This window comes from Gorilla gorilla, chromosome 1 (assembly GCF_029281585.2).
Source record: "Gorilla gorilla gorilla isolate KB3781 chromosome 1, NHGRI_mGorGor1-v2.1_pri, whole genome shotgun sequence".
NCBI lineage: Eukaryota > Metazoa > Chordata > Mammalia > Primates > Hominidae > Gorilla > Gorilla gorilla.
The window spans coordinates 8,347,526-8,361,152 of NC_073224.2; the positions used below are offsets into that span (position 1 = coordinate 8,347,526).

Genomic DNA, 13,627 nt, shown 5'->3' on the forward strand with positions numbered 1-13,627 from the left:
CAAAGCTGAAAATACTGACTCCTGGCTCTTTAGGGAAACAGTTTCCAGTGCCTGGTTAAAGGGCCGTGTGGCAGGACTCCAGGATCTTGGTCAGATTGTTCCTCACTCAGGGCCTGCTGTGGCCTTCACTGCTATGTCTGCAAAGTCTGGGTGCTATGGTGACTCTCATGGGGGCGTTGAGCTCTGTCATGCTAGATTTCAGGGTGTCTGCCTCATGGTCATCTGTCTCACCAACAGAGACCCTGTGGCCAGATTCAAACTAGTAGGAACAGTTGGTCTTTGGCAGCAGGGATACCTTAGAGCTGAGCTGCCACCCACCCAGAGGTGGTCCCATGCCACCCACTGTCTGGGTCAAGGTTGGGGCAGGGCTGGTGTCCTGAACTGCATTCTGATGGGGCCCCAGTGGCTGCTGGTGCTCAATGCCTTGCAAGAGAACGCTGAGGCCAACAGCTGCTGGCAGCGGCTCACCCAGGTTATGTGTACTGTGCTCTTCTGTGTGCGAGTGACAGGTGAGTGCCTGCAGGGGTCATGCCGGGCTGTGTGGAGGGGGCCAGAGGTTAAAGTTCCCTGAGCAGATGTGTGGTCCAGGAGCAGCCAAGGGGTCTCTGGAGGTGTGGCTGCCACAACCCTACCCTGAAGGTCTTGCTTGTCATTGGTAGAGAGGAGAGGACCCCCAGGAGGTGCTGCCTGAGGGGCTCCATTCCCGCTTGTGAGGGTCACCTAGGGTCCTCCTGGGGCGAGTCAGAGCCTGAGCCCTTGGGGTGAAAGTCCCTTCCCCCAGCTGAGAAGCAGCAGGCACTGGGGCGTGGGCTGCCTCAGGGCCCCCGCCCACTCGCACCCTCTCCTGCATTACAGATGCTCCATCCGCAGGAGGTGAGGAAGATGGGAGGATGAGGCTAAGACACAGGTGAGACCAGATTCCAGGCACATAGGCTGGCCGGGGGTGAGGCTTGCTTCCCACACAAGCCCTGCCCTCAACAGGCAGGTGAGGGACTGAGGCCTGGGGCATGACCTCCTTGGGGTCAAATCCAGGGTTGGGTCACCTCAGGATGAAAGAGGGGCTGGGCCATCAAAATGGCTCTGGGTCCCTGGCCCTGGGGTCTGTGTGCCAGGCTGGAGGTGGGAGGGAGACACTCATCCTGCAGATGAGGAGAGTGAGGCACAGGGCTCTTTGGATTCCAGGAGCTGTGAGGAGGCCAGGGCTTTGGTATTGAATGTGGGTGAGAGGGGCAATCGCAGGTGTGAGTACAACAGGGCGGGACGGGTCAGGTGGTTGCCCATCAATGATAGACTGAATAAAGAAAAATATGGTATATATACACGATGGAATACTATGCAGCTATAAAAAGGAATGAGATCATGTCCTTTGCAGGGACGTGGATAAAGCTGGAAGCCATTATCCTCAGCAAACTAACACAGGAACAGAAAACCAAACGCTGCATGATCTCACTTATAAATTGGGGCTGAATGATGAAAACACATGGATATAGGGAGGGGAACAGCACACACTGGGGGCTGTCAGGAGGTGGGATTCAGGGAAGGAGAGCATTAGGGAAAAGAGCTAATGCATACTGGGCTTAATCTAGGTGATGAGTTGACAGGTGCAGCAAATCACCATGGCACACGTTTACCCATGTAACAAACCTACACATCCTGCACATGTATCCTGGAACTTAAAAATTTTGAAAGTGTCTGTTCATGTCCTTTGCCAAATTTTTAATGGGGTTGTTTGTTTTTTTCTTGTAAATTTGCTTAAATTCCTTATTTAAATTTGCTAAAATTCTTTATTCCTTAGATCTTTGTCAGATGCATAGTTTGCAAAAATTTTCTCCCATTCCGTAGGTTGTCTGTTAATAGTTTCTTTCACTGTGCAGAAGCTCTTTAGTTTAATTAGATACCATTTGTCAATATTTGCTTCTGTTGCAATTGCTTTTGGCATCTTTATCGTGAAATCTTAGCCCATGCCTATGTCCTGAATGGTATTGCCTAGGTTGTCTTCCAGGATTTTTATAGTTTTGGTTTTTACATTTAAGTCTTTAATCTACCTTGAGTTAATTTTTGTATATGGTGTAAGGAAGGGGTCCAGTTTCAATTTTCTGCATATGGCTAGACAGTTATTCCAGGTGTTTGTTTGTCTGTTTGTTTTGAGATGAAGTCTCGCTCTGTTGCCCAGGCTGGAGTGCAGTGGCACAATCTTGGCTCACCGCAACCTCTGCCTCCCAGGTTCAAGCAATTCTCCTGCCTCAGCCTCCCAAGTAGCTGGGATTACATGTGCCTGCCACCATGCCTGGCTAATTTTTGTATTTTTAGTAGAGATGGGGGTTTCACCATGTTGGCCAGGCTGGTCTTGAGCTCCTTACCTCAAGCGATCTGCCCACCTCAGCCTCCCAAAGTGTGGGATTACAGGCGTGAGCCATCGCACCCAGCCCATTGCTGATTTTTGTCAGGTTTGTGGAAGATCAGATAGTTGTAGGCTTGCGATCTTATTTCTGGGCCTTCTATTTGTTCCATTTGTCTATGTGTCTGTTCTTGTACTAGTACCATGCTGTTTTGGTTACTGTAGCCCTGTAGTATAGTTTGAAGTCAGGTTCCACGAGGCCTCTAGCTTTGTTCTTTTTGCTTAGGATTGTCTTGGCTATTTGGGCTCTTTTTTTGGTTCCATATAAATTTTAATACCAAGTCCTGGCAGAGATACAACAACAAAAAAAGAACATTTGAGGCCAATATCCTTGATGAACATCCATGCAAAAATCTTCAACAAAATACTGGCAAACTGAATATAGCAGCACATCAAAAATCTTATTCACCATGATCAACTAGGCTTCATCCCTAGCATGCAAGGTTGTTTCAGCATGCACAAGTCAATAAATATGATTCATTGCATAAACAGAACTACAGAAAAAAACCACATCATCATCTCAATAGATGCAGAAAAGGCTTTTGATAAAATTCAACATCCCTCCATGTTACGAACTCTCAATAAATTAGGTATTGAAGGAACGTACCTCAAAATAATAAGAGCCATATATGACAAACCCACAGAAAACATCATACTGAATGAACAAAAGTTGGAAGTATTCCCCTTTAAAATTGGCACAAGACAAGGATGCTCTCTCTTACCACTCCTATTTAACATAGTTATTGGAAGTTCTGGTCAGGGCAATCAGGCAAGTGAGAGAAATAAAGGGCATTCAAATAGGAAGAGAAGAAGTCATATCTGTTTGCAGATAACATGATCCGGTATCTAGAAAACCCCATGGTCTCAGCCCAAAAGCTTCTTAAGCTGATAAGCAACTTCAGCAAAGTCTCAGGATACAAAATCAATGGCAAAAATGTCTAGCATTTACACACCAACAACAGTCAAACCAAGAGCAAAATCATAAATGAACTCCCATTCACAATTGCCACAAAAAGGATAAAACACCTAGGAATACAGCTTACTAGGGAGGTGAAAGATCTGTACAAGGAGAACTACAAACCACTGCTAAAGAAACCAGAGATGACACAAACAAATGGAAAAACATTCCATGCTCATGGATAAGAAGAATCAATATCATTAAAATGGCCACACTGCCCAAACAATTTTTGGATTCAATGCTATTCCCATTAAACTAACACTGATATTCTTCACAGAACTGTCTCTGTCGTGATTTTTTTATTTTTCTTTTTTCTTACTATAGGTTTACTTTGCCTGAAATCATACAAAAGATATTATGTCCAGCTGTCTCACTCAGCACATTCATGAGGCTCATCTAGGGCATGCTCTTCAGTTGTTTTTGTTCCTTGGTATCGCTGAGTAGTATTCTGTTGTAATGTTAGACTTGGAACCAACCCAAATGCCCATCAATGATAGAGTGGATAAAGAAAATGTAGTACATATACACCAAGGAATACTATGCAGCCATAAAAAAGGATGAGTTCATGTCCTTTGCAGGGACATGGATGAAGCTGGAAACCATCATTCTCAGCAAACTAACACAAGAACAGAAAACCAAAGACCACATGTTCTCACTCACAGGTGGGAGTTGAACAGTGAGAACACATGGATGCAGGGAGGGGAACATTACACACCAGGGCCTGTTGGGGGATGGGGGCTAGGGGAGGGATAGCATTAGGAGAAATAAATACCTAATGTAGATGACGGGTTGATGGGTGCAGCAAACCACCGTGGCACGTGTATACCTATGTAACAAAACTGCATGTTCTGCACATGTACCCCAGAACTTAAAGTATAATTAAAAAATGCAAAAAAAAAAGGAAGCAAGTGTTTCTTTTATATATTGGTGATCACACATATACCACATCCATGTGGATTGCCCATTACCATAAAGCAAATGGAGAAACACATAACCCGACAGCAGACATTTCAAAAGTGATTGCGCCCGTAAGGGAGATCCAAATTACAACTTATGTTACAGTTATAGAACTTACATTTAAAATGGTTTTCAATACAATGAGGGAAATAGAAAAAATACAATAATGTGCAAAGAACAAGAAACTCTCAGCTTGACAAGCAATATTTGGAAAAGAGCTAAATATAAAGTAAATAATTGAAAATGTAATTAATATGCTTAATATACAACATATGGGTTAAATGTTAAGTTATTCTGAGCTGATGAGGACATTACTTAACTGGTATATTGAGCAAAATAAATATAGTAGAAGGAGAAAAAATATAAAATACAAATATAATTAAACAGAAGTGAAATGAGAGAATAAAACAAATCTAATTGTTTTTCTAGACTATATTAAAATAATTCAAGTACGTACTCAAAGAGTTGGTGATTTATAAGTTTTTAAAATTGAACATCAGACATAAATCCTTGAATTCAGAAATGCAATGTGTCAAAACAAAAATAAAAAATTACTTAAATAATAGTCAAGGTGCATAACACCAAAGAGAAGGAAAACATTAAAAATCAGAGAAAAAAAAAGAGATAATTTATGAAGATGAGAGCAAAATTTCCACAGCTTGAGTAGAGCCAAAAATAATGAAATAAATATTAATGGACCTGGCAGAAATTGTCACGTAAGCAAGAAGTGAATACTTACCTACCTAACATGCCTTTAATAAAAAAGGGTGAATTAATATAGTTTCAAATAAGAAAACACTGAAAAATTTGGTTACCAACAGGAACTTCTTAAGAGTACTTCAAGAAGAAAGAATTGTGTGTGTGTGTGTGTGTGTGTGTGTGTATAAGCTGAAAAATGAAAGAGTAAGAGACATGATTTGGGAGTATCAAATCCTGGTGGGCACTGAACTCAAGAAACTATGTAGGCCAGGTGCAGTGGCTCACACCTGTAATCCCAGTACTTTGGGAGGCCAAGGCAGGCAGATCGCTTGAGTGTAGGAGTTTGAGAGCAGCCTGGACAACCTGGCAAAACCTTGTCTCTACAAAAAACACAAAAATTAGCCAGATGTGGTGGCAAGTGCCTGTTGTCCCAGCTACTTGGAAGGCTGAGATGGGAGGATCAGCTGATCCCGGGGAGGTCAAAGCTACAGTGAGCTGTGATCACACCACTGCCCTCCAGCCTGGGTGACAAAGTGAGACCTGTCTCAAAAATAAAAATAAATAAAAGATAAAGAAGGTGACATGAAGAAACGAAGAAGAATGAAGAAGACTGCATCAGTGGATTAGATGCAGAGGGTTGAATATGCTATCATAAATTTATATTAAAATCATTAAAGGATAATAGGACAACTTAATGCATATTGATTTGGAAAGCAAAATGATATGGAAATTTTCTGGAAAAAAACACATATAGTTCTTCCCAATGTAGACCCCTGTTTAGAAGTCTAAACAGAATAACATCCACAGGAGTAGAGAAGTTTATAAAAGAAGTGCTCACAAATAAAGTTCCGGGATCAAGTAGTTTAACAGGGAGATTCTACAGTCTTTTCAAATAACACATAAATCAATGCTTGTAACTCAATTTAAGAATATTACAATGGAAGTACTAGCTCCAAATAGGTTATGAAGATCAAATGGAACATTGGTACCAAAAATTTCCAAATGTTGTACAAAATAGAATATTACAGAAAAATCTCATTTCTGCCTTCACATAGAAATATGTAAGATAAAATAGTAGCAAATTCTAATTTATTACTACAGACAACATATAATGACAAAATGCAATTTATACCTGGAATTCTAGAGTGATTAAATATTTGGAAGTCAACTGATAAAGTTCATCATTTTTATAGAGATAAATAGAACAGTCCCTTGATCATGTCTGCATATGCAAAAATGTCTAGCAGAATTTAACATGTGTTACTGTTAATTTAAAACTATCTAAAATAGTAATTGATAGATTTTTTTTCAAAGATAGCAAAGTCTTTTTCATACTCGTGGAAAACATACTAGAGGCTATTTATTTTTAAGCTAACTTCAACATTGTATTGGATTCTATCATTTTTTAAAGCTAGGAACAATTTTGCAAAGTTATATGAAAGAGCAAACATATAAGAATAGCCAAAACCCCCCAAAAGAAACACATTGAAGGTTTCTGGTTCTGCAAAACATTAAAACACATTATGATCTGAATTATAGCAGTGTGATGTTAATGCAAAAATAGGTGAACAGACCAGAACAGTAGAAAAATCAGAAATACACCAAAATGCGTAAGAGACGTTACGCAATAAAAACCACAGAGCCTTTATTAATACCTGTGTTTGGGAATTGAACTTGCCCATAAAAAAAGATGAAAATGAATTCATTCTTCACAAGCTATGGTAAGATAAGGATAAATGAAGGAGAAATCTAAAGGTAAAAAAAATGGGCCGCGCGGTGGCTCACGCCTGTCATCCCAGCACTTTGGGAGGCCGAGGCGGGCGGATCACGAGGTCAGGAGATGGAGACCATCCTGGGTAACACGGTGAAACCCTGTCTCTACTAAAAATACAAAAAATTAGCCGGGCGTGGTGGCGGGCGCCTGTAGTCCCAGCTACTCTGGAGGCTGAGGCAGGAGAATGGCGTGAACCCGGGAGGCGGAGTTTGCAGTGAGGCGAGATCGTGCCCCTGCACTCCAGCCTGGGCGACAGAGCAAGACTCCATCTCAAAAAAAAAAGACAAGAAAACATAAAAATAGAAGAAAACGTTGATAAATATTTCTACAAGCTGTGAGGATAAATCGGCTTATGACTAAAACCAAGAAATATTAAATTAAAACATTGATAAAGATACAATATAAAACCAGAATATTGTGAGTGTTAGGAAACGCCATAAGCCAAGTAAAAAGGAAAATGCCAAATGGTCATCTTTTTGCAACGTATATACCAGAAAAAGGGAAGCACACAGTTTCTGTCTGCTCCAGAAAATAAGAAAGCTCTCAAAACATATGGTACAAGGACAAAGGAGGCAATGTATAGAGCCCCTCACTTAAGATGGGACAATTTGGCCGGGCGCGGTGGCTGACGCCTGTAATCCCAGCACTTTCGGAGGCCGAGGTGGGTGGATCACCTGAGGTCAGGAGTTCCAGACCAGCCTGGCCAATATGGTGAAAGCATGTCTCTAGTAAAAATACAAAAATTAATCAGGCGTTGTGGTGGGTGCCTGTAATCCCAGCTACTCAGGAGGCTGAGGCACGAGAATCGCTTGAATCCGGGGGGCAGAGGTTGCAGTGAGCCGAGATCATGCCACACTGCACTCCAGCCTGGGCAACAGAGTGAGACTCGGTCTCAAAAAAAAAAAAAAAAAAAAAAAAGGGATAATTTGAGCTCAAAAAATAGATACAGACTGCAGTGTATGGAATCTCATTAAATACACAAAAAATAAGGTTAGAAAAAAACCACTCACATTTTTTTTGTTTGCTGAGGCCACGCCGTCATTATTATGACAATTGATTAAAGGGAAAATCAAGCTTTTATTCTTCCTTTCCTAATAGGCTAGTTTTTAATGTAATGGAGAGAGTTCATGAGAAAACGCAATTTTTAATAGAAGAATGAGAACTAATACCTGTAGAGAAAATAATTAGAAAACCACTATTTGGCAACTCTCACTGAGATAAGTGAAATTAAGAAATAGTAATCAATAAATAATGAACAGTTACATGAAAGGAACAGGCAGACATTCCCGGACCCATCGAACAACCTTAAAATAAAGTGGTAAAACCAGACACGTGTATCCAAATGTGCAGTCTGAATTGAAACATGCTGGAAGCTTAATATATAGAGTGATTTTGAAGGATTTAGCACCCACCCAAATACTTCATTAATAATATTATATCGATTGTAAGGCCGTCTGAGCAGGCTGCGCCATGGTCAAGCCATTGTGATCCCTGTGACCCACACGTGTACATCCAGAAGGTCTCCTGGAGCCAGAAAGTCTGGGACAACAGGAAAACCACAAAGGAAGAAAAACGGCTAGTTTCTGTCTTAACTGATTAGCCAACCTTGCAGCATTTTACCGTTGTGACGTGCACTACCCTAACTGATCAATCAGCCTAGTGACGCTGTGACCCCTCCCTCTTGTGACAATGTACTTTGTGACATTCTTCCCCTGCCGGTAATAAACGGCCCCTGACTGTAACTTTCCACTGCTTACCCCTCACCTATAAAACTAACTCCAATCCCACGACCCTCCGCTGACCCTCTTTTCGGACTCAGCCCGCTCGCACCTGAGTGAATAAACTAGCCTTGTTGCTCACACTTAACCTGTTTGGGTAGTCTCTTCAATTAGGCGCGAGCTTAACATCGATCATATATTGAAACAATATTTTTGGCTATATTTGGTTAAATAAATCATTGTAATCAATTTCACGTGTTGTTTTCTTTTCTATTCCTACTAGAACACACGTGGCTCACATTTTATTTCTATTGGGCATTGCTACCTGAGAGGACGTTCTCTTTTCAAAATTCAAGCTGCCTCTAATCCCACTAGAAGCAAGAAAAAAAAAATTCAGGCTGCCTCCTCAAAAGACCAGAGGCCAGGAAGGTTGTGAAATCTGAAATTTTAGAGTAATTGTCATCATAGTGTTTCCAATTGTAAATATCACAAATATTACTCATAAATGGACATAATCTTGTGTATAAGCTTGAATGGGAAAGTCCCCCAGGGGGCGCCAGGTCTCAGCACAGGGCAGAATCCATGCCGTAGAAAAGGACTGCAGGGAAAGAATCTGGCCTCACTCAGCGCCGTGTCTGATTGTATCTCCCGTCACTCAGGACTGAAGGGGCGGGGCCTAAAGCCCTGTCCAATCGGGCGCTGGGAAGGGGACTGTACTCTCAAGCGCGCCGCAAAAGGAGGGAGCAGCTTCCGGGAGCTGGTGGGGCTTTTGTGTTGGGCAACGCGAATGTGGCGAGCTCGGTGCGTCTCCGCTGCTCCTTCCCCTTATCCCTGGGAGGTCCAAGTGGTCCCGCGGCAGCTTCTGTTGCTCTGGGACCTGCAGGTCCCGGAAGGTCCTTAGGGAGGACCCCAGACACCGGAGACTGGGAAATGGTGAGTGTGCCGGCCAGGTGTCTCGTGAAGGGGAAAAGGGAACCGGCAGGAAGCGGTTGTGGCGAACCCGGACCTCCCCGCGGTGCCGACCCGAGTTTCCGCCGGCGCCTCGCGGCCTTAGTGGCACAGGATGCGGGGCTGGACCCGCAGCCAGACCCCGGGCCGCCTGGCTTGTCCTTGCCCCGCCGCTTCGGCCAGGCCCGGAACCCTTTCCGGGCAGCTCTGCCCCTGCAGACCCGCATCTCCCTCGGATCGTGCGGTGCCGACGGGAGGGTCCTCAGGGGAGAGTCCCGACTTGGGGTTCGGGGTTCCTGCGTGGGAGGAGCTGTGGTCTGTGAAGTCTCCAAATCCTCCTTTCTCCTGTTAGAAAGAAAACTGAGGCGCCGTTAAAATATTAAGGAGTTTATTTGAGCAGAGAGTCGTGAGTTAGGAAGCCACCAGCGTGGTTTGTGGTTTGGGGAAGGAAAGGCTTTTTTGTAAGGAACCCGAGGAAGCAAACCCAATTAAGTAATTGATTGTGTACAGTTATGTAGTCACCCCATATAGACTGTGCAGCCAGATATCTCCTGGTTATGTAACCAGAGGTTAATTGGTGGGTTCGTGGTTGTTTAAGGCTGTTTTGTTTCCCTTTAAGTTATTAATTTACAAGACAAGCATGAGTTACGTTTTGGTTGGTTGGTTGTTCATTCATGTGTGTATGTACATGTGTATGATGGAGTCTTGGACTCGGGCTCAAGCGATCCCCCCACCTCAGTCTCCCTAGTGCCTGTGTTTAATTATTTTCACATAACACTCCACATTTCTAAGTGTATGGCAACAGGATCTCACATCAATGACCCTGTTCCCACAGCCTAACTCTTCTGGGGCTTGTAGTAAAATCCTAAATTTCCAATTCTTTTTCTACATTCAAATGCAACATGATCAAGTATTTGTCTTTTATTGTACATTTCATACAGATGCAGTGTGTTATTTTTTTTCAGAGTAGTGAGTCGTTCTGAAAATACTTAAAATATTTCTGAACGTTACACGAGTGGAAAGCAGAAAGCAGAAAGCAGAAAATAATCACCTGACAGTTAATTGTAGAAAAAAAAAGTCTTTGTGCATCTCCAAATTTTATCTTTTTTGAGTGTGCACATCTTACCAGAGTATCTTTGGGGTGAAGTTCCCTTTTGGAAACTTTAGAGGGTGATATGTCCTCAGCCACCCTTATATCTTTTCTTGGTCCTCTGTTTAGCAGCCAGATCTCTTGGAGTGTCTAATGAATACCTTCTCCTGGGTCATCTCCTCACAGAGGACAGTTTAAAATATGGGAGTAGAGCCTCTCCAGGCAGCATCTGGGTGCCCTGGAGTTGAGAGACGTCTCCTAGTATACTCTTCGTTTAAAAAACAAATCCCTGGTGCATTGGGATTTTCTTCCTCCAACCCCAGTTTTCATGATTCCTTGGAGACACGTTGGTGGCAGCCAGTCAGATGCTGATATTAAGGGAAAAATCTAGAAATGATTCCTGCGCTCTGGATTTTCTCGGACTTGGGAAAGGAGAAAAACTATCTCAAAGGACAAGGAATACCCACCCCAGTGAGGTGGTGCAAGAACCAGAAAAGCAACATCATCAGAATTATGTAAGAAGAGAGTTGGCTGGGCATGGTGGCCCACGCCTGTAATCCCAGCATTTTGGGAGGCCAAGGGAGGCAGATCGCTTGAGGTCAGGAGTTTGAGACCAGCCTTGCCAGTATGGCAAAACACTGTCTCTACTAAAAATACAAAAATTAGCCCAGTCTGGTGGTGCATGCCTGTAATCCCAGCTACTCAGGAGGCTGAGGCAGGAGAATTGCTTGAGGCCAGGAGGTGGAGGTTGCAGTGAGCTGAGATGGTGCCACTGCACTCCAGCCTGGGTGACAGAGGGAGACTCAGTTTCAAAAAGAAAAAAAAAAAAAGAGTTTATTCTAAAGTATTGCAATGGGGAAAAACACCAGGTATAAGAGCTGCAAGCATGTTAAAGTTTAGGCAGAAAAGGGCTTAGAAATTCAGGCACACAGGCCAGGTGCGGTGGCTCACGCCTGTAATCCCAACACTTTGGGAGGCTGAGGCGGGCGGATCATGAGGTCAGGAGATCGAGACCATCCTGGCTAACACGGCGAAACCCCATCTCTACTAAAAATACAAAAAATTAGCTGGGCATGGTGGTGGGCGCCTGTAGTCCCAGCTACTCAGGAGGCTGAGGCAGGAGAATGGCGTGAACCTAGGAGGCAGAGCTTGCAGTGAGCTGAGATCACGCCACTGCACTCCAGCCTGGGCGACAGAGCAAGACTCCGTCCCCCCCAAAAAAAAAAAAAAAATTCAAGCACACAGTGGGGCACAGTACAGTGTCTCCTGGGAGGGTGGTCACTGAGTATTTCTGTGAGGAGAATGGGCCTGTGAGGATCTCCAAAGTGATGCAGTGACCTGACCTGACTCTTGACCCAGAGATGTCTGTGTTCTGCCAGCATGACCCCTCCCTGAGTTTATTGCCTTGAAAAGATTTATTCACTTACTTCAGTTTCAGTTTTTCATTAACTTTAAAATATGTTTTATTCATAGAGCTTGAAAGATTAAAAAAATATTTCCAAAGAGACAAGAAAGAGGTGGATTTCAAGGGGGCAAAAATCTATTCATATTCGATTTGTTAAAAATTCTTGTTAACCTTTTTCTTCCCAAGAGTGAGTGTACTAAGTTTCTCAAGTCTGTTCTTTTTTGAGGGAGATTTCAAATGGAATTCTAGGGCTTTGCTTTGGGAATGTGTATTAGTTTGTTTTCATGCTGCTGATAAAGACATACCTGAGGCTGGGCAATTTATAAGAGAAAGAGATTTAAAGGACTTATATTTCCACATGGCTAGGGAAGCCTGACAATCATGCGGAAGGCAACGAGGAGCAAGTCACGTCTTACGTGGATGGCAGCAGGCAGAGAGAGAGAGAGCTTGTGCAGGGAAACTCCAGTTTTTAAAACCAGCAGATCTCATGAAACTTATTCGCTATCACCAGAACAGCAGGGGAAAGACCTGCCCCCATGATTCAATTACCTCCCACCAGGTTCCTCCCACGTGTGGGAATTGTGGGAGTTACAATTCAAGATGAGATTTGAGTAGGGACACAGCCAAACTATATCAAAATGTTACCAGGGAAAAATATGAAAAATCTCTTTTCCATTATGGCTGCAGAAAAATGAGTACATTTCCACAAGCAAGTGTTGTAGATAAATTGGTGAATTATAAATATTTATCAAAACATCAGTACCTCCTTTTTGCAGGGTGGAGAATTTATAACAGTGGATAACCCTGTTTTTTATCTTGTTATCTGGATATTGGAGTTTAATGCTAAGTTTTATGGGATAGGACTTGGCAACTCCTGGAGATGATTTGTTATCATGGAAATAATAAATAAATGACATATCTATTATATGATAGGGATAGATACTTTGGCTTTTCCAGTTGAGGTATTAAATGTAAGTGCGTCACTCAGTTCTTCCTTGGGAGCCTCCCTTTACAGATGTCCCAGCCTGCTCACCTCAGCCATGAAAGGAGCTCTTTATATTGAGAGAAGCTACAGAGTTCTGGAAATCTGGTGTTCACAGGTGGATGTGGTTGGGCCTGGATTGAAAGGATGGGATCCCCTTTTTAAGGGTGTAATTTTCATTGTCCTGGCATTCTTTCCAAACATTATTCAATAAAGCAGGGGTCCCCAACCCCTGGGCCACGGACCAGTACCTGTTGGTGGCCTGTTAGGATCCAGGCCATGCAGCAGGAGGTGAGCAGCAGGTGAGCGAACATTACCACCTGAGCTCCTTCTCCTGTCAGATCAGTGGTGGCATTAGAATCTCAGAGGAGCACGAACCCTATTGTGAACTGTGCATGGGAGGGATCTAGGTTGTGTGCTCCTTATGAGAATCTAATGCCTGATGATCTGAGGTAGAACAGTGTGGTCCCGAAACTATCCCCACCATCCATGGAAAATCTGTGTTCTATGAAACTGATCCTGGATGCCAAAAAGGTGGGGAACTGCTGCAATAAAGTAAATTCAGAATTATGTAAGAAGGGAGTTTATTCTGAAGTATTGCAATGAGGAAAAACACCAGGTATAACAGTGGCAAGCATGTTAAAGGTTAGGCAGAAAAGGGCTTTCTTTCATAGGAAGGAGCAAACTAGATTAGAAAA

At 43.1% G+C, this 13,627-nt stretch overlaps 1 protein-coding gene across 1 annotated transcript in view; it reads left to right on the top strand.

Annotated features, from left to right (window-relative positions):
- The first annotated feature begins 9,196 nt into the window (after positions 1 to 9,196).
- Positions 9,197 to 13,627, top strand: part of ZNF670 (zinc finger protein 670) — a 43,520-nt gene continuing 39,089 nt past the window's right edge. Inside the window, exon 1 of the mRNA XM_031015398.3 lies at positions 9,197 to 9,437. Within this exon, the coding sequence (XP_030871258.1) occupies positions 9,435 to 9,437 (3 nt within the window). The 5' untranslated portion in view covers positions 9,197 to 9,434. The remainder of the gene's footprint in view (positions 9,438 to 13,627) is intronic.